Source organism: Ziziphus jujuba, chromosome 12 (genome assembly GCF_031755915.1).
Source record: "Ziziphus jujuba cultivar Dongzao chromosome 12, ASM3175591v1".
Classification (NCBI taxonomy): Eukaryota; Viridiplantae; Streptophyta; class Magnoliopsida; order Rosales; family Rhamnaceae; genus Ziziphus; species Ziziphus jujuba.
Genome location: NC_083390.1, coordinates 24,363,769 through 24,385,829, shown reverse-complemented (window position 1 = coordinate 24,385,829; position 22,061 = coordinate 24,363,769). Strand labels below are relative to the sequence as shown.

Here is a 22,061-nt window from a genome sequence, read left to right as displayed (position 1 = left end):
TACCTGTATTTTAATTAAAGAACCGTCTTGGAAAGTAGAATACATGCATAAATCAATTAATTAAACACGACAAGAGAATATAATAAAGTTGTGAGTTTGTCGTATGAGGCACATAGTCAATATTCATCCACTATCAATTTTACATATATATATATATATATACATATCGTGTGCTTTTTGAGATTGGAAGACTAAAAAATTCTGATTGATTTCACTTTCAAAGTTTCATTATGAATATTCTATGTGAGATGATGATGACAACGGGAGAAACTTCAAGGCAGCCATGCATGCGATTTCCCCAAAAGAAATATTTAACTATAATTTAATTGGACTAATGAAAGTAATAAATTAAACAGAGTAGAAATTTAAAAATGGAGTCGAAGTTGTGGACAGCTGGGACACCCCCTCAAAGAAGTATCTTTGAACTTTCCAATATTGTTAAATAGGTAATTAGACTCATGCAAACGTTAATGTATGGTCAAACATTCCATTGTCACTTTCAGGTCCTGGTATGATGATAATAATTACATTTGTTACGTGGACCAACTCCCGATCTCTAAGGAGGTGACATTTGGAGATAACGACAAACTCTGCCTATTTGGGACTGGAGCATTTTGTGTCTGAATCTTGACCGCAGGATTGCCCAACCTAAAGGATTCAAATGAACTGGTGACAGGTGGCGCCTTCAAGCTAGCCAAGGCCAGAGGAGGTGAAATGCCCCCCTTGATGTTGGATGGGCTCCAAATTGGCGAGTACTCACTAACTCGCCTAGATGTTATACGTATGGTGTGGGGCCTTTTGGGTTACTCTCATAACATAAAATTATACAAATTAAAGGATCACAAATGACATTAATAGTTTGCACATTATCTATAATAGTTTTTAAAATGCATCCATCTCGTACGTATGTTTTATTGACTCAAGAAAAATATAGTTTTTTTTTTAATAATTATTTAAATAGGTTGTAAGAATATAATCCACTCATAAACTTTACCAGAAAAATTGAACAGAGATTAATTTATCACAGAACTGTCTCCAGAACAACAAAAAATACAGGATTTGAATCAATATTAAAATAAACTTTAATTTTCTTTTTCTGCACTGTAAAAGTAATTAACTTGACCAGATCATAAAACAATATTGTTCATCGAGTTGACTCCAGCAACAAAGTGCAAATCCTTCTTATTTGCAGAAGCAAATTCAGACTTTAAATATTGCAATGGAGGGTACTTAATTAATCTTGTCAAACCAGAACCCCATACCATTGTGGCCAAAAAACTCAAATTTGTGAAAGGTAAACTAGAATTGCAATATATATTTTAACAAATTTAATGCTATATTTACTCTCTTAGAAAGAATAATCTGGTCGAACTAAATAGAATTTAATCTTAATTTGAATATGAACCTTTCTTTTTCCGAGTCAGGGTTCTTAAAGTAATTGGTATCCATGAATGTTTTGGTGGAATTATTAGAAAAAAAATAAAATAAAATCATTTATTAATTAAAATACAATGATTTATACATTTTATGCACACAGTTGTTTTTTACAATTGGATCAAACTTCAAATACAAATTACTGACAAACATCTGAGTTTGCTCTTTATTACAAACAATAAAACCCAATGCATAATTTTATCCAAAGGAATATATATTTCATAGGGGGACATCAATGAATGAAGCAAGGTAGTCACAAATTTTAGTTGACAGCACTGCAAATCCTTCTTATCTGCCCAGCAGAACCAGTGAGAGGCTTAATGTCTCCCATCCTAACCATCGCAGCAGCAAAATCAGCCCTGAATCTAGCAGAGTTCTTGCTATACTCTGATACAATTCTGTCCGTTGATCCTCCACTGAACAGAACCTGATCAGATTGAAGAAGACCCTTCTTCTGAATCAAGTTCTTGAAGTAATTGTTGTCGAATGAATTGGGCGTTACCAATTCAAGGGGTGCCAAATTGCTACTGCCTTGGTTTACAGCAGCAGGACAACGGCTTCTTCGAGAACGAGCAAAGCTAGCATTGATATCGCTGGTATTGCTGTAAATCCTGTTACGGAAAGTGAAGCATTGAGCTTGTCCAATTGTATGTGCTCCTGACAATGCAACCATGTCTCTTGCGCTTAGGCCTTTTCCAGCAAATCTAGATATAAGTCTGTCAAGGCTGTCTGTGAAACCAGGAAGATCGGTATTGGCCTCATCTGGATATGCTCTTTTTGAATCTCTTCTTCCAAGTTTCACTGTCCATGATGGACCACTTACCTGCATAAATTAAATTGTTACATTAATTTAATAATTAATTGGAATATCTTATAATATATAGTTTTTCATTTTTGATATGATGAGGTTGGATTTTAATTGCTGCTTACAGCAAGTGATGCCTCACGTGCTGCAACTGCGAGGACATCAGCACAAGATACAACTCCAGGGCATATTTTCTCAACTCTTGCTTTTGCATTTTCTATGAGTTCATAACCTCTTGCTGAATTCCTGTTAGGCAATGCGCTCTTTTCGGTTTTGAATCTCGGAGAGTCATCAAGTAAGATTGATGCATCACAGCCCTACAAAAACGAAGAACATAATAAGCATGCATATCACAAATTATATTGTCCAAATATATACCATATATATGCATATATGTGTTTTCAAATTTGTACCTTAACGAAGCAATCATGGAAATGAAGACGAATGAGAGACGCTGCCATACGACGTTCTCGGGAAATTGCTGATCGAATAGAGCTTCGAATGGTGCTAATAGCATTGGGACAGGTTTTGTCATAAAACTTGGAAGACAATTTAGCTTCACAAGTTGTAGAGAAATGCAAAACCAACAACAAACATAGAGCAGTGTTAACAAATGCAAAAGAACTAGTGCTCTTAGAGCGCCAATTCATTGAAGCCATTAGGCACTAAATCTGCACACTTAGAGTGGATATTAATGAAAAGTAATGTGTGAATATGTTGGAGAAAAGTTTAGGGATCATCCTCTATATATATAGCAGAGCTGTAACAAAGTAGGTTATTTGGGATTGTTTCGTGGAAGATTAATAACATATCAGTCTGTGTTTGACGTGTGACCCGTTCTGTGATCTTCTTTGGCTGCCACATAAATAAAAAGGCATGCAGCATTTTACTATACGCTTAAGGAGGCTAAGTAAAACTATGGTCAAAGACATAATAATTCGTTTTGCAATTTTTTATATATACGATGGGAGGCTAAATTTGGTTTCTGGCTTATTGTGAATAAAGAGAGAATCATAATCCCCAAAACTTTATTTTACATTATGTTTATCTTGACCTTATTGGCATTTAGCGAGAGCTATAGCTAGTAAGGTATGCTACATATTGCTTCGTCCTTGGATTGATTTCCAGATAAGGTTCTTTTGGAAAATAAGAGAAGCAGCCCACGTTTGTTTTGCAACCAAATCATATGAAAAATATATATTTTTTAATATTGTCAAACAAGAGTAAATAAAGCAGTGATTAATAGAGTGCCAAGGGCAAAACAAAATTGAAAGAAAGACAATTAAGTAGATAAGAATAATATATCAAATTATTCGAATTTATTTGAAATTCCGTATTACTTAATTGTATTTTTCTTTTATTACCTTTTTTAAGAAAAATGCTTGTATTCTTATCCATTTTCTATCATGGAATTAAAATTGAAGTTGTATATGTTTATATAATCAAGAATAAAAGCCTGCACAAAGCATTTATGTTATTTTTATGATATTTTAATTTGTAAAATCATGATAACTTAATTCATAAAATTAAGATGCAGCGCTGCCTGTAGATTTTTATATAATTTGTACAGCCTGTAGATTTTGATAAAATTTAAATATGCACATATGAAAAATATATAAATATATACAAATACAGTCCTGATAAGAATAAGTCGATATGGTGCAAATCTATCAATGTAAAATTGTAAAAAAAGTTGATTATTTGCATTTAATCCTAATTTATTTGTGCTATGTTTTAATTTTATAAAATTAAAATATTTTGTTAGGATAATTATTATATATAAAACCACACACCTACACACATATATGTGTGTGTATATATATATATATATATGATATATATATATATATATATATGATATATATATATATATATATATATTTTAATATGGAGCCCAAATAACTTAATAATTTATTATGGGACGTACACCTTCCACAATGTGTTGGGGGACATTCATGCACCTAAATTATTATATATATATTGCTCACATGATCACATCTGTTGACATTTTACAAGTCTGACGACCAAATTGAACTGTATGCATGAAGACTAGTTTGGATTCTAATTGTTTTAGTAGGTGTAGTTCTAAGGCACGCCAACCTTTGAAAGTTCTCTTTTCATCATGTGTTATAAGCCAACTCTTACTTAACGATTCTCCTCTATCCAAAAGCAAAAAAATAATAATAAAACAAAGAAAAATTCATCAAAAAACTTTAAGATTGGCTGCACCTTAGCCATAGATTCAGCTTATGATTTTCTTGACTATAATTAATTATAAATTTATGCTTTTGGATTTACCTGCTCTCAAGAAATTTGTTATCCATCAACAGCAATAAAAATAAAAAAATAAAAAAAAATCAAACTCTGACCAAAAGAAAAAGGAAAAAGAAAATCCAATTCATTGACCATCATTTTTTTACGTTCCGAGTTTTTTAGATTAGGAATAGTAAGCTCAAGGCCGCCAGCCATCACATCTGCATGTGGAAAACTAAAGAACAAAAATCAATACATCGTCTTAACATGTAATTAGGAAATTTTTGCTAAAAAAATAATATTCAAAATTGAACCGTTAATTAACGAGTTCTAATAGTAAGATACGTGAAGTAAGGAAATGGATTATATGATATATTTTTTGAACTCGTCAATGGTACTTGTGTTGTCTTGAGTATTAATGTGTTATCCAAAACTAAACGAAAAATAAGACACTTAAAAAGATTGAAATCTTTTCATGTGTTAAAAAAGTCTTTTTGAAAAAAAATTATTATAATCCTGATAAAAACAAAAAACATAAATAGTTTATTTGCTTCCTTTTTGTTTTGACATAATTAAGCATAGTTAGTATTTTGTCTTAATTAAATTTCTAAAACTACCTTGTGCGTTAATTAATTAATGAACCACCTTGAAAAGGAAGAATACATGAATAAATCAATTAAATGCGACAACAGAATATAATAAGGTTGTGGGTCTGTCATATGGGTGTATATATAAATACATATATACATATATATAGAGGTTCATCATGTGTTTTTCGAGCTAGGAAGACTAAAAGATTCTGATTGATTTCACTTCCATAGTGTCGTTACGAATATTATGATAAATGATGATGACAATGAGAAAAACTGTAGGACAGTGTCATTATGAATATTATGAGAAATGATGATGACAATGAGAGAAACCTTAGGGCAGCCATGGATGCAAAATTTTCCAAAAGAAACCTTTATCTCTAATTTAATTGAATTAATGAAATTAATAAATTAAACAGAGTAGTAATTTTAAATTATTGTCTTTTTCTATCTTATGAATTTTCGTAAAAAATGTGTTCCAAGCTGGGGCAGCTGGGACCTCCTTTCAATCAAAGAAATATCTTCGAACTTTCCAATATTGTTAATTGGTAATTAGACCCATGTGATGCAAAGCTATAGTCAAACATTCCATTGTCACTTCTGTCTTTGTTAATAACAATTCTTTTTTTAATTTAAAAAAACCATAAAACCAAAAATAAAATATAATGTAATTGGGTCTAGTCCATCTCTTGTTGAAATTAAACAGGATAAGACTAGACCCATATATAGGCTCATTATCTTGAGATTGGGTTCCAATTTTGGGTCTCATTAGAACGGCCCAATAATTTATCAAAAACAGAACAACTAAACAGAGCCAAAACAGAGCATGCAGAGCACCTTGATATTTGCCCTCCACTGAAAGATTGTTGCTGGTAAAAGCTTTTCAGCAAAAATCAAAATGTAAATAAATAAATAAAGGTTGCTGAAAGCTATAATCTCAAACTATTTCTTATAGATTTGTAAATATTGAAACAACCCGAATGATCTTTTGCATGGATTGTAATTGTGAGGCATGTAATAAGCAATTTCTTTTCGAGGAAATTATATACAACTGTCAATTTGGCCTATATTTTTAGCTGTTCTGCATCTCTCAAAGCAAATTGAAAAAAAAAAAAAAAAATTCTGGCTTTTGATCTATGCATTTTGAATGTTTACAAACAGATCCACCAGCTTCTGTACACAAATTAACTAGAATACTTGGCTGCTTCTATATAACTCAATAATTTATTAATTCTTTTAAAAATAGATATAATTTTTATCTCTCTGTCCCACCCCAATTAAATTACAATTGAGAAAAAAAGAAAAAAGAAAAAATGAAATAGGAAAAAACCCCTTTAATCTTATGTTGCTTCAAAACTGTCTTGCAACCATTTATCCTGTATTTGAATCCCCGCATCTCTTAATGCATTCATGGCTGATTTATACAATCTATCATCTAAAGGAGCTCCTTCTAATCTCAAATCCCGCAAAAGCTTAACCAAGTCATCAACTCTACCGGTCTTTGAGAAAACTCCAACCATAATTCCTGCCATAACCTTATCAATCATACCTCCATTGATTCTATATTCATGGTAAAATTTCATACAGTTTTCAAAATCCCTTGCTTTATTATAAGCACTTATGACACTTGTATAGCTTACCTTGTCCGGTGCAACTTTCCTTCTCTTCATTTCTTTCCATAGCTTCTCAACTTGCCTCAAATTCTTTGCCCTTCCATGCATATCCAACAAGGCATTGTAAATCCAAACATTTGGTTCGCACCCTCTTTCTTTCATTTTCGCTACAATTCTCATTGCCTCTCTTATCCTCCCAGTTTTTCCATACATTACAACCATACTGCAATAAGCCACCACACATTTTTCGAAACCCTTTTGTTCCATCTCCGAAAATATAGTCTCGGCTTTGGAATAAAGCCCCAAACTGCAATAGATATTGATAATGGAAGCGTATGTTACTTGTCCGGGTTCACAGCCTTGTAAGAGCAGATCTTCGTAAACTTTCACCGCTGCTCGAAACCCTTTTATCTTGGAGAAGCCATTGACGACTGCACAGCAAATGCAATCGGAAACAGTGAGTTTTGCATTCTTCATTGCCTTGACTATCTCAAGGGTTTTCTCTACAGACCCTTCTTCAACATACATGGATATGAGTTTCGGAAACATTGTTGGATCTTTCAGCATTCCCTCTTTCTCCGCTTCGCGGAAAAGCTCTTCAACCAACTTCACTTTTCGGCTGCTTGCGAATGAAGAAATCAAGGAAGAGTAAATATTTGATGTGTCTCCCAAAACCCCTTTGATTTTCTTGTTTCTGAAGATTTCAAGAGCTTCAAAATTTCTTCCAGACTTGCACAAAGATTGGCATAGAATCTCATATATTTGAGTTGAAAAAGGAGTGAAATCCAATTGCTTTGTTTGGAGCTGGTTGAACAATTTGATTCCTTGCTCAAAATCTTCCAATTTCATATAAGCTTCCATTATTCTACAATAACAAGCACAGTTGAGAACAATTCCAGCAGAATTCATTCTTTCGAATGCCGAAACCGTGCTTCTAAACATATGCAGCTCGTTATAACCTCTCATAGCTGAATCAAAAGCAAGAACAGCAACTTCACAATCATATTTCAATTCTCCGAGTAGAGTCTCCACAATTCTGAATTTTCTAGCTCTAATACAACTACTAATCAATTTCGAAAAAGTATAACTATCAGGCATTACATTGTACTCCCTAAAATCATCAAAAACTGATAAAACCAAACCCCATTTCTTCGATCTTATCAAGTACCTTATTAGATGCTTCAAAGTCGATTTCTTTGGTCTGAACTCTGGATTTTCCTTGGCTTTTTCATAGTAATCGTACCCAAACTCTTCGGTTCGAGGATCTCGAAACAAGCCACATAGAAAATCATTCATGTCATGATCAGAATCCGGAACTGGGTATTGCTGGGATGGTGATGAAGATCGAATATTGAGGTCCAACTCGATCAAGGGAAAGTTTGGTGAAGTTTCTTCAAGGATTGGAGATGAACAACCAGTGGAGTTTAGGTGGGAAAATCGGAGATTTGAGCTGGAAATGTGGAAAAAGGAAAGGGTTTTGCATGGAGGAATAGAGGAGGCGATCATGTGGCTTGTTTTGGTGCAAGCAAAAGACCAGTCAGAGGAACTGAAGATGGCCATAACAATGGAGATAAGATTTGGAAGGAAGAAAATGGGAGAGCACTTGCGTGGGGCTCTGTATAAATATTTGTATACCTCATCCTTTTAGATCCTTGCCATGTATGTGGATCTCATTAACCACTAAGAACTGGCCACTTGGAGGAGTTTTGAACATAGAATTATCCGACGTAATAAAGGCCACGTGTCTGTCAACTTTTATTTTGTTATAAAATTTTTTGTCTATGGCTGTGGAATTTTTGTTCAATAATAAATTTTATATATGGGTGTGGAATTTTGCTCAATCCGTCCAAACTTACCAAAATTTATAAAGAATCATGCTATAGATATCAGAAAGTGGTTAATTTTTTTCATTTTTTTTAGTGGTTGATTGTTTGCTCCTAAAGAAAGTCTTTAATTTATAGTAAGGTAGACGTTAGTTTTGTTGGATTTATTAACCTATTGTCTCCTACATTAAAATAAAAAAAAAAAAAATTTGTCTCCTACCACTGTAATCGTTAATTCATCAGTTAATTATATATTAATTCAGTGAAAGAAATGAGGAAAAAAAAAAAAAGAAAAAAAAAAAAAGAAAAGAAAAGTTGTTTTGGTCACTTTCAATAAACATGACCATGTACCAGAGACCTTATATAAGGGCACAAAATATATTAATATTTTGTGGTGAATTTTTTATTTTGATTTTCAAATTTTTAGAAAAGTCTAAATATTTTTATTTCTTTTTAAAATTAAAATTTTTACAGTTATATGCTTTTGAAAACATCACCATTGTTCTATTTATTATTTTATTTTTATTTTTTCTTTTGAACGGTTACTTTGTAATTTAACCTACATTGGAATGAGAATTTATGTTGGTTCAAGCTTTACAAGGTGGATTTATGTTGTTACTTTGTAATGACTCTCTCCTCTTTCCCAGCACAAAACCCATTCACATATGCTGATTTTTCATAATAATAATAACAATAATAATAATATAGAACCAATCAACCAGATAAACATTACATTATTATTTGGTTTTCTTTTGGTCTCAGTTTATCTTTGATTTTTTTTTTTTTCATTTAAGGTTTTTTCATATGTCAATTTTGATGAACTAATTTATCTTTCTCAATACTGACCTATGAAATTTATTTTAATCATATAATGTTTTTAAATGAGTTTTAATGTTTGTTTTGACCAAAAAAATATTATTGTAAAGTATTAACATATATATATATATATATATTGTCAGAACCCATCCAAAATTTCTCACTGGAACCCTAAACAAGTCCTAATCCCAGGGAAACCCTATCAGACCCTCTAATGAAAAATCCGGCAGAATCTCCCCTAAGGGTTGGACTTACCATAAAAATTTCCTGTACGAAAAACACTTGTAGAAATATCCCCTTATTACTCTCACCTTACTACAATGTATTTTCCACAATAATCAGCACTTCCAAAAATTTAAGCAGGGAACTAATGCAATAATTAAGGAAATATATCACATAGTATACAGAGCATCATAAGATACAATTAAGTACGAAAGTTATACAACAAAGGGATGGAAAGAAAGATTACAAATAGAATAAATGAAAAGGAAGGAACTCCATGAAATACGACAGCAACGAGGGTTAAGCTCGCTCCGGACAACATCTACCAATCTTTGCACCTAGGGGAATGGATTAAAAATATGATATGCTAATTATCTCAGTGAGTGACCCTATCTATATACACAATTATGGTAATAATAACAATCATAGTATACTTGATTAGTTAAGAATAATCAATGAATAAATAAATGACAATTAATTGAAAATAATATTTTTCCTCAAAACTCTTACTATTCACTCCGTTGGAAAAGTTTTCATTTTAAAACATTTTACAAAACCCGCTATTTGTATGCCCGAAAACCAAGGAAAAAAATTAGTCAATAATTTTCTAATAAAATACGATAATTCAAGGATCCAAAATTTATAATGAAATAAATAGAAATAAAATAACTTGTAACAATTACTAAATAATTAATGCATGTCATAACAATTAATACTGAAATATTAATAAAACTCACATTAAAACAATTCATAGAATAATTAAGTAAATAAAATAAATCAATTTATTGAACAATTAAGCAAAGGAAAAATTAAATCAAATTAAAACCTCCATTTGAAATAAATAATAAAAACAACATTAAATATATTCTTAATTTAAATACAATTTCAAAATATTTATTTTGAAATCCATGTTCTGAAAATCATTTGATGCACCCACTATATACCAGTGGCGCCAATGGCACCCAGCGTTCCGAGCACTATCAGACTGAAGATTAAAGAGAGAAACTGGCATACGGTCGCGTGGTGTCCCAACGCACCACTACTAACAGGCATCCCGGCCATAGAGGGGCGGCCTACCCTTATCCGATAGCAACCACAAGACAACCCCATAAATTACCTGTGTAACACCTCGTCCCGAAGTACATTGGAATTTTTAAAATTTGACCAAAGTTGACCAGGTTTGACCGTCGTTGACCGAAAATGGGTCAAATGTTGATTTTTTGATCCTGATGGAATTTCACATTGACAGAGGCATCGTTAAAAAGCATATGTTGTCACGAGTTCATAGACTAGTAGCACATCGAAAACGGAGCTACGGTTTGAAAGTTATGAGCAAAACAAGTTGAGGTCCAAACTGTCCAAGAGGTGCCAGAGTTGACTTTTGGTCATGCAAAGTTGAGCTTTGACTCATGGATGGTTGTGAAGTACTCGTCGATACGAGTTTATAAACTAGCGGCACTTCCGATTTGGACATGTGGTTTGAAAGTTGGGGAACTGTGAAGTTTTTTCGAGACAGCATTTACTATTTATGGATCTGTATGTGTGTGAACAGTGGTGCCACATGTCAAAAAAATGGACCCACCCATGAGTACATAGTGGCACCCATGGGCGTTTTGACTGGCTGAGAAGGGGAGGGAGGAGAGAGAAGGAGAAGGAGGAGAGAGAAAGAGAGAGACAGAGAGACAGAGAGAGAGAGAAAGCTAGAGAGAGAAACCTAACCGGCCAACCTCCGTTCACCCATTTCCGGCCACCAGAATAGTACACGCACCACTCTAGCTTGAAGCCCACCTGAAAACCAACCAGCCAGCCAAAAATCACGGCCAATCAACCGTCGATGCGGTCGGATCGAGACTTTTTCGGCGACGGTGCCGATTTCTTCAAATCCAGATTTCTCCCTATTCTGAACTCCATTTGCCTCACCACCAGTCCCATTGAGTCACCCATTCTCCGATCTACCTTCCTACCAAAAATCACGGCCAGTGGCCACCGGACGCGCCGCCGGAGGTGGTGGATTCCGGTGACCACGGTGGCTCGTCGGGAAATTAACTTTCCGGCAAGTTTCCAGTTGCACCACCCATCATTTCTCACTAATTCTGACCCTTTAAACCCAAATCCAATGTCCACTTTCTTCAATTCTTAACGGATTGTGAGAATCGAAGGCCTAAAATCCGTGAGCTTTCTGGTAAGATTCCAGCCATCTCGGGTCCGATCTCCGGGAGGTAAGTCTCAATTCATGATCCTTGTTCCATAAGCTTCGATTCAGTATATTACTCACAAATTTTGGTTAACGTTTGTGTTAAACCCCCCGGGTACCGGGTATTATTTACCCGAATAAAATATTAATTTATTTGAGTTATGTAATATTGTTGTTCTAGGAGCACGTGTGCGTCATGGAATTGATCCCATGGAGGATCTTGGGTTAATTGCATGCTCGAGGTGAGTGACCCACCTTCAAAATTAATTTCGGGTGTTAATTGGATGGAATAAATTCGGTAGTATTTATGAGATTTTGAGATTTGAAAATAAATATATTGGTTTTATGATTTTTAGATGCACCATACATGTACTGGTGTTCTTTATACATGGATATGATTAGCGCGCAGGTGGATGTAATGAGTGCGCAGGTAGGTGTGAGTAGCGCACAGGTGATTATGGGGTTGTCCTGTGGTTGCCATCGGATGAGGGTAGGCCGCCCCTCCATGACCGGGACTCCTGTTAGCAGCGGCGCGATGGGACGCCATGCGACTGTATGCCGGTTTCTCTTTTTAACCTCCTGTCCGGCGGTACCTTGGGATGCTGGGTACCGTTGGCACCACTGGTATATAGTGGGTGCATCAAGTGGTTTTCGGAACATGATTTTCAAAATAAATATTTTGAAATTGTATTTAAATTAAGAATATATTTAATGTTGTTTTTATTATTTATTTCAAATGGAGGTTTTAATTTGATTTAATTTTTCCTTTGTTTAATTATTCAATAACTTGATTTATTATACTTTATTTAATTATTTCATGAATTGTTTTAATGTGAGTTTTATTAATATTTTGGTATTAATTGTTATGACATGCATTAATTATTTAGTAATTGTTACAAGTTATTTTTATTTCTATTTGTTTCATTATAAATTTTGGATCCTTGAATTTTCGTGTTTTATTGGAAAATTATTGACTAATTGTTTTCCTTGGTTTTCGGGGCATACAAATAGCGGGTTTTGTAAAACGTTTTAAAAAGGAGAACATTTCTAACAGAGTGAATTGTGAGAGTTTTGAGAGAAAACATTATTTCAAATATATATTATAATTATTTATCTAATTGTTTGGTATTGATTAATTAAGTTCCTTTTATTGTTATATTATTAATATTATTATTGTATAGTAGATTGGGTTACTCATGAGATGATTAGCATCTCATATTTTTAAATTCTGTTCCTCTAGGCCTAGGTTAGGAGACGTTAATCGTCTGGGCAAACTCGACGTCTCAGTTCATTGCCAAAAGTCCAAGAAGCATTTCCTCCATTTTTTTTCCTCTCCATCTTGTATTGCTTCATCTGTCCTTGTATTAATTTCACAATCATTTGTATAATGCTCTGTATACTAATTGGTCACATATTTATTGAATTATATATTGATTCCATGTTATTATTTTGGAGTGCTGTAAATTTGTGGAATTAAATTGTAGTAATGTAGGAGTAATAAAGTAGTGTATATAGAAGTGTATTTTCAGTACAGGAAATTTGTGGTAACTCCAACCCTTAGGGGAGGTTCTGCCGGATTTTTCATTGGAAGGTCTGGTAGGGTCTCCCTGAGATTAGGGCTTGTCTAGGATTCCGGTGAGGAATTTTAGACGGGTCCTAACAACCTGCACACTACTCACACCACCTACGCACTCACCACATCTATCTGCGCTCTAATCATATCCATGCATAAAGAACACCAGTATGTGTATGGTGCATCTAAAAATCATAAAATCAATATATTTATTTTCAAATCTCAAAATCTCATAAATGCTACCGAGTTTATTCCATCTAATTAAACCCATAAATTTTCCACAATTCCTTTATAAATCATCGTCATAATAAATTTCATCATTTTCAAATCCATCAACTCTCAATTCCATCAATTTAAATATACAAATTTTCCAATGGTATAAATATTTTGAACATAATAATTTAAATCAATATTTCTTTCTCAAATCTTAAAAAAAAAAAACAATTTGAATCAAATATGTCATTTGAATCTCATAAAATCCACAATAATCAAAATTCTCATAAATATACATGTTCAAACACATAATAAATCCATCAATGAAATTAACAACAATTTAAAATAAATATTCCTTCAATTCCTCAAAATTCAAAATATAATTAAATCACATAAAAATTCCAAAATTTGTAAATCCATATAAATGCATTTTTATTGCTTGAAATAAACTCACAATAATTTCAACAATAAATCAAAAATGTTAAAATCATAATTTCCTTAAATATCAAATTTCCATAAAATCTAAATTTTCAAAATTTGTCAAAAAAAAATCAAATACTTCAAATTATTCAAATATTAGAATATTCCAAAATATAATTAATTTAACACCCGAAAATAATTTTGAAGGTGGGTCACTCACCTCAAGCATGTGTATCAATCGAGATCCTCTGTAGGATCAACTCCACTACCCACACATGCACCTAAAATATCCACAACACACAAAACTAATTATATTAATATTTTAATCGGATAACTCCCAAATGGGTATCCGGGAGTGAACACAAACGACAACCAAAATTTACAAGTAATATACCAAATCGAAGTTTGTGAAACGAGAATTACGAATCTAATTTTACTTTTTGGAAATTGGACCCGAGGTGGTCGAAATCTTGCCAGAAAATTTTTAGATTTTAGACTCTCAATTCTCATAATCTGTTAAGAATTGGAGAAAGTGGACACCGGATTTAGGTTCAAAGGGTTGGAATTAGTGGGAAAGGATGGGCGGTGCAACTGGAAACTCGCCGGAAAGTAGATTTTCCAACGAGCCACAATGGTCATGGGAACCCATCACCGTCGGTGGCACGTCCGGTGGTTCACAGGTCGTTTATTTTGGAGGAGATGCATATCGAAGAATGGGCGAATGGATGGGACCAACGGTGAGGCAAACGGAGGCCGGATCGAGGAGAAATCTGGGTTTGAAGCAATAGGCGCTGCCGCTAGAAAAATTCTCGATCTGGGTGTGTTGGCGGTCGGTTGGCCATGATTTTTGGCTAGGCGGCTGGTTTTCATATGGGCATTGAGGTGGGGTGGCGCGTGTACAGAAAGGGTGGCCGGAAAATGGGTGAACGGCGGTTGACCGATCCTTCCCCTTTTTCTGTCTCTTTCTCTCTCCTCCCTCCCCTTCTCAACCAGTCAAAACGCCCGTGGGTGCCACTGTGCACTCATGGGTGGGTCCACTTTTTGTGACATGTGGCATTACTATTCACACACATACAGATCCATGAATAGTAAATACTGTTTTGGAAAAACTTCACAAGTCCGTAACTTTCAAATGGTAGTTCCGTTTTCAACGAGCTACTAGTCTGTGGACTCGAGTCGATGCATACTTTGGAACGGTACCCCGGTCAAAGAGAAATTCCATCCGAATCAAAAAGTCAAATTTTGACCCCTCTCGGTCAATAGCGGTCAAACCCGGTCAACGTAAAAAAAAAAATTCTGATGTACTTCGGGACGGGGTGTTACATATATACATTTTTCTTAACTAGTTAAATGATAAAAATTGGATTTGTTGAACATTTGAAACCTTCACATTTTTGTAGAATGGATTACACTGACATTAAATTATTCTTTATTTATTTATTTTTTATTTTTTCTTAAATTTGTGTAAGATCAATATAGTTCAATTGAAAAACATTAAAATATATTTTCTAAACAACATAAATATTTATATTATTTTTTATTTCAAATATTATATGTATCAAATAATATTAGTTTCCTTTTATGATTTAAATATATATATATATATATATCAATAAAATAATTAAATAGGTCTAGTATAAATTTACACTTCATTTTAAGATTAATGAAAGACGATATAAAATTCAATGTAAATTAGTTATAATATACTTAATTATCTATGACATTTATATGAAGAATGTATTAACCGTTAAGTATTTGACGACAAAGGGAATTAATTTCTAGTCTTCAAACTCTGCTTCATTTCTACGATGCACTTCTTCCAAGCCCCATTAATACATTTTCAGCAAGGAAATTTTATTTCAGGATGTTTCAGGATGGCTTCCTAAATATTTTGCACTTGTTCTTCTTCATATACATGATCTGCATGATAAATGGAGCCACCCAAGTGATAAAATTATGTATAAATTATTAAAACACTAATAATATCCTCTAAAATAAACATAGAACTACTAGCTAGAAGCATTTTTACCTTTCAGAGGTGAGAGATCTCTAAATTATATGTAATATTTCAAGCATCAAAATATTCACTAAATTTATTTATTAAATAACATGTGTTAAAATATTATTAATTTATATATTTATATAATCTAAATAAAAACAATGAATTTTTAAATAGAAGAGTGAATTAAAAGGAAAGAAAAACCAATTAAATGTTACCATATGGATATCATTTGGCATAGTAAATAACTTTGATAACATTTTAATAACTCTAATATTATTGCTAAATTATTAAAACTTGACAAAATAAATAAAGTAAAAAAAAAAAATGGCACAAAAATAATGTTGGAGAACCAAAACAAACGCACGTGCATCAATTTTCATGGACCATAATATTTTTATGGAGTAAATTATTGCATACACTAGTTGTTGCACCAATTGTTGAATGCCTACATTGTGTCTGTCTATTAACTATTCCATTTAGTCTTAAAAAAGGGGTTTCATTTCTTTTTAATAGATAGATAATCTTTTTTCTTTTCCTTTTTTTTTGGCAAAGAATAGATGGACAGCCTTGGTCTAAAAAGAAGAAAGAAACAAACTTTGTTCAACGTGTTTGGAGATGACTTTTGATAATCGAGTCCAATTATGCAATCCAATTCCAATGGGAAGTATTTTATTTGTTAGGGTGGAATAGGGTTAGACACTGTTGCATACGCATGAGTCGTTACACGTACCCTGTATACAAAATTAGAAATCCTCAAAGGATAAATTTTTGTTTTATTGATCAATTAATTGAACTACATATACAAAATATCAAATATCACATATCATATTTATTTTCACAATTGCTTTTAATTACATAAAATAAATAAACAAAAATGAACGGTAAATCTTTTCAACACCCTTGAGCTTCCCTATATTCCAGTGCATGTACAACTCCTCCACCTTTTCCACTTCTCAATGTTTGTAAGTAGTGCAAGGAATATATATTACAACAACGAACAGTATTGGAAGTCAGAGATTCCAAAGCTAGCAGCATAAACATAAATCACTTGAAAATCATGTTGATGAGGAGAAGGACTTGAAGAAGTAGCAGAGAATGGATTCAAAAATGAAGCAAGTTATTTCGAACTGCAATTCCGGTACTTTAATTGATTTGGTATTTTCTTGGAGTCTTCAAGATGTACTCAATCATGAGCTATACAAAACCCAGGTCAGTTTTTTTCTTTTTTCTTTTTTTCCCTATTTCTTCTCATTTTGCTCAATTTTGTAGCATAAGCATTATGGTAGAATTTTGTAACAACAAAACAAAAGAGAGAAGACACAAAATTTTTGGAACTTCTAAGTTATGCTCTTTATTAATTCTTATAGGTGAAAGAAATTCCGCTTTCATTTTCCTCAGAGCAGCATTATTTTGATTCATTTAAATTTCCGATATTGGAAGAAACAAGAGCTGAACTGTCTTCCAAGCTACAAACTATATCCAGAGCCCCATATGCTGAAATTGAATCACTAGAGGAGACCAATGCACATGGAAAATCATGTGTTTATAACATCAAGGTTGATTTTTGGATAAACAACCATGATAGTGTTTAGAGAAGAGAGTACTCACACCGAGTGTTTCCTGGAGACGTTTTTGCTTTGACAAATGCTAAACCTGAAAGCATTTCAGATTTGGAAGCAGCACTGGGAAAGAAATGGATATTGGCCTTGGCTGAAACAGTTCTGGAAGATAATTTTTCCTTGAAAGTAAAAGCTTCTCATTTTCATGTGATTGGTGCAGAAAATGTTGTTGGGAAACAATTATTTTTGGTTTTCTTGATGAATATAACAACAAATGAAAGAATATGGAATTCCCTCCAAATGTATGGAAATATATCAATCATCAGGGAAGTTTTGTGTTCAGAGGTAATTTTGCTTTATAAGAATCTTGTTTTTTCAATTACGTAACCCAATTTTTTTTTCTTTTTTTTTTCTTTTTTTTTTTCCTTGTACTTTTTGTTTGTTTATTTCCTGAGTGAATGAATGTTTGACAGTGATTACAAGTGTTTTTTTATTGTGGACCAGCAGGTGAAGGAGAATATGAGGCTTTGTTCTGAGCAGCAGAATTGTTGCTTGGTGAAAGAGTGTGATGCAACTTTGTTGTCGAATCTAAATGAATCACAGAAAAAGGTAGTTATGGATACACTTTGTAAAGTTCAGTGCAACTGCAAAGCTAGTGTTCAACTTATATGGGGTCCACCAGGGACAGGGAAAACTAAAACCCTTAGTGTTTTGCTCCTCAATTTGTCAAATATGAATTGTAGGATTCTTGTTTGTACCCCAAGAAACATTGCAGTTGCAGAATTGGGTGTCCAGTTTCTAAAGCTAGTTAAAGAGTCATACAAGACAAGGAATGTGAAGGATTCTTTGCACCATTCATGGGGTGACGTTCTAGTATTTGGAAATCTAGAGGGAACGGAACCTATTTCAGAACTAGAAGAGATTCATTTGGATTATCGCGTGAAAAGGCTTTTGGAGGTATTCGAACCTCACAGTGGTTGGAGGAATTCTGTTAGGAAAATGATTGATCTTCTTGAAGTTTGTGTTTCTTGGTATAGATTCTTCAAAAATGAAACTGAAAAGAAGGAAGTTAGTAGCTTGAACAATGCTAGCAAAGAAGTCTCCAAGATTTTTCTTGAGTTTTTAAGAGAAAGATTCAGTTCTCCGTCATTACAAATTAAGAATTGCATCTCAATTCTCTGTACTCATTTGTCCAGAAATTTCATACCAGATTATAATCTTGAACAAATTGCTGAACTTGTCAATTCGCTTGATTCAATTGAATTGCTGTTCACTCAAATACATGCAACTTCCGAAGAACTTCTGGAGGTGGATTTTTCGAATTCAACTAGAACTGAGGGTTGTCAATCTGTCGTGAATACACTAACCCTTTTTTATTTGAGGATAAAGGAATGTATTTCTAGTCTTCAAACTCTGCTTCATTTCTTTGATGGACTTCTTCCAACTGCCATGGATACAGCTTCAGCAAAGGATTTCTGTTTCAAGATGGCTTCCTTAATATTTTGCACTTGTTCTTCTTCATATGAACTGCATTCATTGGCAATGGGGCCACTGAACTTGTTAATAGTTGATGATGCTGCACGGTTGAAAGAGTGTGAATTGTCCATTTCCTTGCAACTACCAGGTCTGAAACATGCTGTTCTTTTCGGTGATCATTGCCAATTACAAGCATCCATTTGTAGCAATGTGAGTATACTGGACGTAAGAATTACTAGGATAGAGAAATGTACAAGATCGGTAGTCCTACAAGTTCAAATATTCATCTGTTGTTTAACTGTTTGGCGTTAAAATTCACAGAGTTTTCCTTTATCACTTTCATTACAGGTTTCTGCAAAAGCTGGTCTTGCAAGAAGCCTGTTTGAACGCATGATCTTGAGGGATGTGCCAAAGAAGGTTTTGGATTTGCAGTATAGGATGCATCCATTCATTAGTTCATTCCCAAATTCTAAGTTCTATGCAAATCGAATATTGGATGCCTTGAATGTGAGACAAAAAGATTACTGTAAACACTATCTTCCAGGACCACTTTTTGGCCCATATTCTTTCATTAATGTTTCTTGTGGAAAAGAAGAAATGGATTATTTTAAATATAGCAGGAAAAATATGCTTGAGGTTGCTATTGTGGTAAAAATCATAGACAATCTATACAAAGGTTTGTACTCGATACCATTAACGTACAAACTCTCTTTACTTGCAGTGTCTTCTATATGAAGAATTCAAGGTTTGTAAATTTGGGTTCAAAATTTTGGTTTCGTAATGCAGCTTGGAAAGAGTCAAAACAGCAGCTTAGCATTGGTATAACTTCTCCATACACAGCACAAGTACTTGAAATACGGGAGAGACTTGAACAGAAATACAAGTGCTTTGACGGGTTTAAAGTGAAAGTGAGGCTAATCGACGAGTTACAGGGTGAAGAAGACGACATAATAATTTTGTCCACTGTAAGATCAAATTGTGGTGGTTCGATTGGACTTCTTTCAGATCTCCAGAGAACTAATGTTGCTTTGACAAGGGCCAGGTACAAGGTTGCTTTATCTTTGCACTTTTTCCTTAGTTTGCTAAAGATACTCTACTTACTGACTATATTGATGACATTCACAGACACAGTCTTTGGATTTTGGGGAATGAAAGAGCTCTATCTGAAAGTGAATCATTCTGGACACATATTGTCCATGATGCTAAGGAACGTCAGTGCTTCTTCAACTTCGATGAAGACGAAAACCTTAGGAAATTTATAATAGAAGTCAAGACAGAGCTCGATCAATTTGATGAATTGCTTGATGCTGATAGTTTTCTTTTCAGAAGTGCTAGATGGGAGGTGATAAATTCTGATTTCATATTCATTGTTACATGCTATATTGATTACTACTTGGACTTTTCAGATCCGTTCCTCTAATTTAGTTTTGTAGTTAATCTACTAGTAATTATAATTAAATTGTTTGAATGCCTCAGGTTCTAATAAGTCAAAACTTTAGGAATTCATTTGGAAAAATTAAGTCATTTCAAATGAAGAAACTAGTAATCAATCTGTTGCGGATGCTTGCTAGTGGTTGGAGGCCAAAGAAAAGAAATATAAACATAATATGCGATAAGTCAAAGCAGATTTTGAAAAAATTAAAAGTTAAAGATCTATATGTTGTTTGCTCCAATGACATTGTAAATAGATCATCATACATTCAAGCCTTGAAGGTTTGGGATATACTGCCACTAGTAGAAATTCCAGAGTTGGTTAAAAGTCTTGATATCACATTCTGTACTTACACCGATGAGTATATTAATCGCTGCAAGGAAAAATATCTTGAAGGGTATGTTCGATACTCTGCATTTCAGATCACATAAATTTGATTATATACTAATTACCGAACCCCATTTTCTTCTATTGATGTTAATTTCTTGTTGATTTTTTTTTTTCTTTCTTCTCACTATGTTTTGATTAGAGTTCTGGAAGTTCCAATGAGTTGGGAAAATGCCAATGTTATTGTCTGCCATAAGAGATCTACTGAAGCTCTTAATGGAACAAGCAGCAGCAGCTTGTTACTAATGAAATTCTACTCCTTGTCATCTGGTATTGTGGATCATTTGATCACAAGCTGTGGTGGTGAAGAAATGGAATTTCCTTTTGAACTAAGTAGCCAAGAATTGGAGATTGTTCATTTCAATAGAAGCTCTTTTGTACTAGGGAGGTCGGGGACTGGAAAAACAACTGTTTTGATTGGAAAGTTATTTCAGAAAGAGCGGCTACATCATATAGCTTCGGAAGGTTTTCATGAATTAAACTGTTGTATTTCCAAGGATAATAAAACGGAGGATGGTGAAAGCGCTGAAGAGATCAAGGAATCTCATCTAAGGCAAATTTTTGTGACATTTAGCCCTAATCTTTGTTATGCTGTTAAACAACATATTTCAGGCTTGAAAAGGTGAATAAACTTAAGTTTTGACATTATTTTTCTTCAAATTTTACCGTGCCATGTTTGTTAAATTGTGGAGGAGTAATCATGTTTTCCATTTTATGTGTGTTGAATGCAGATTTGCTTGTGGTGGGGATTCTTCGAAAGAGAGCACAACAGCTCGTTTGGATGACATTGATGGATCGATGGAGTTTACAGATATACCAGATTCTTTTATTGATCTGCCTCCTAAATTATACCCTCTTGTTATAACCTTTCATAAGTTCCTCATGATGCTGAATGGTACAGTAGGCAGTTCATTCTTTCATAGATTCCCAGAAGCAAGAGGGCCTTCTCAAGGCAATACAAGTAGTTCAAAGTCACTGGCTCTAAAAACTTTTATTAGAATGAAGGAAGTTAATTTTGACAAATTCAAATCATCTTACTGGCCCCATTTCAGTATGCACCTACCCAAGAATCTTGAATCGTCCACTGTTTTCACAGAAATAATGTCTTATATAAAGGGTAAGTTGCAATCTGGGAAGGCTTGTGATGATAGACTTCGGACGGATTATATTTCACTATCTGGGAGGCGGGTGTCAAAGTTAAGCATGCAAGAAAGAGAGAGTATATGACATTTTTTTACAATATGAAAAG

General features: G+C 33.6%; 3 protein-coding genes across 4 annotated transcripts; 1 reads left to right on the top strand and 2 right to left on the bottom strand.

The window, feature by feature from the left end:
- Positions 1 to 1,465: 1,465 nt before the first annotated feature.
- LOC125418791 (lignin-forming anionic peroxidase) lies at positions 1,466 to 3,091 on the bottom strand. The gene is made up of 3 exons (XM_048463323.2): positions 2,653 to 3,091; positions 2,365 to 2,556; positions 1,466 to 2,257 (listed from the first exon to the last, which is right to left on the bottom strand). The coding sequence occupies exons 1-3, from the start codon at positions 2,896 to 2,898 to the stop codon at positions 1,697 to 1,699; spliced, it is 999 nt and encodes a 332-aa protein (XP_048319280.2). The 5' UTR covers positions 2,899 to 3,091; the 3' UTR covers positions 1,466 to 1,696.
- Positions 3,092 to 6,193: 3,102 nt separating this feature from the next.
- On the bottom strand, positions 6,194 to 8,312 carry LOC107429672 (pentatricopeptide repeat-containing protein At5g13770, chloroplastic). Of its 2 annotated transcripts, XM_060813599.1 has the most exons (2): positions 6,723 to 8,312; positions 6,468 to 6,607 (listed from the first exon to the last, which is right to left on the bottom strand). In XM_060813599.1, exons 1-2 carry the CDS (start codon positions 8,253 to 8,255, stop codon positions 6,539 to 6,541), a joined length of 1,602 nt encoding a protein of 533 aa, XP_060669582.1. In that variant the 5' UTR covers positions 8,256 to 8,312; the 3' UTR covers positions 6,468 to 6,538. The 2 variants fall into 2 exon arrangements, with proteins under 2 accessions (XP_015895887.2, XP_060669582.1); XM_016040401.3 differs by having other exon boundaries at positions 6,194 to 8,309.
- An 8,753-nt stretch (positions 8,313 to 17,065) lies between these two features.
- On the top strand, positions 17,066 to 22,039 carry LOC112493111 (uncharacterized). The gene is made up of 10 exons (XM_060813195.1): positions 17,066 to 17,167; positions 17,326 to 17,548; positions 17,627 to 17,862; positions 18,022 to 19,254; positions 19,342 to 19,669; positions 19,780 to 20,035; positions 20,119 to 20,403; positions 20,682 to 20,822; positions 20,955 to 21,434; positions 21,544 to 22,039. The coding sequence occupies exons 1-10, from the start codon at positions 17,066 to 17,068 to the stop codon at positions 22,037 to 22,039; spliced, it is 3,780 nt and encodes a 1,259-aa protein (XP_060669178.1).
- Positions 22,040 to 22,061: the final 22 nt, after the last annotated feature.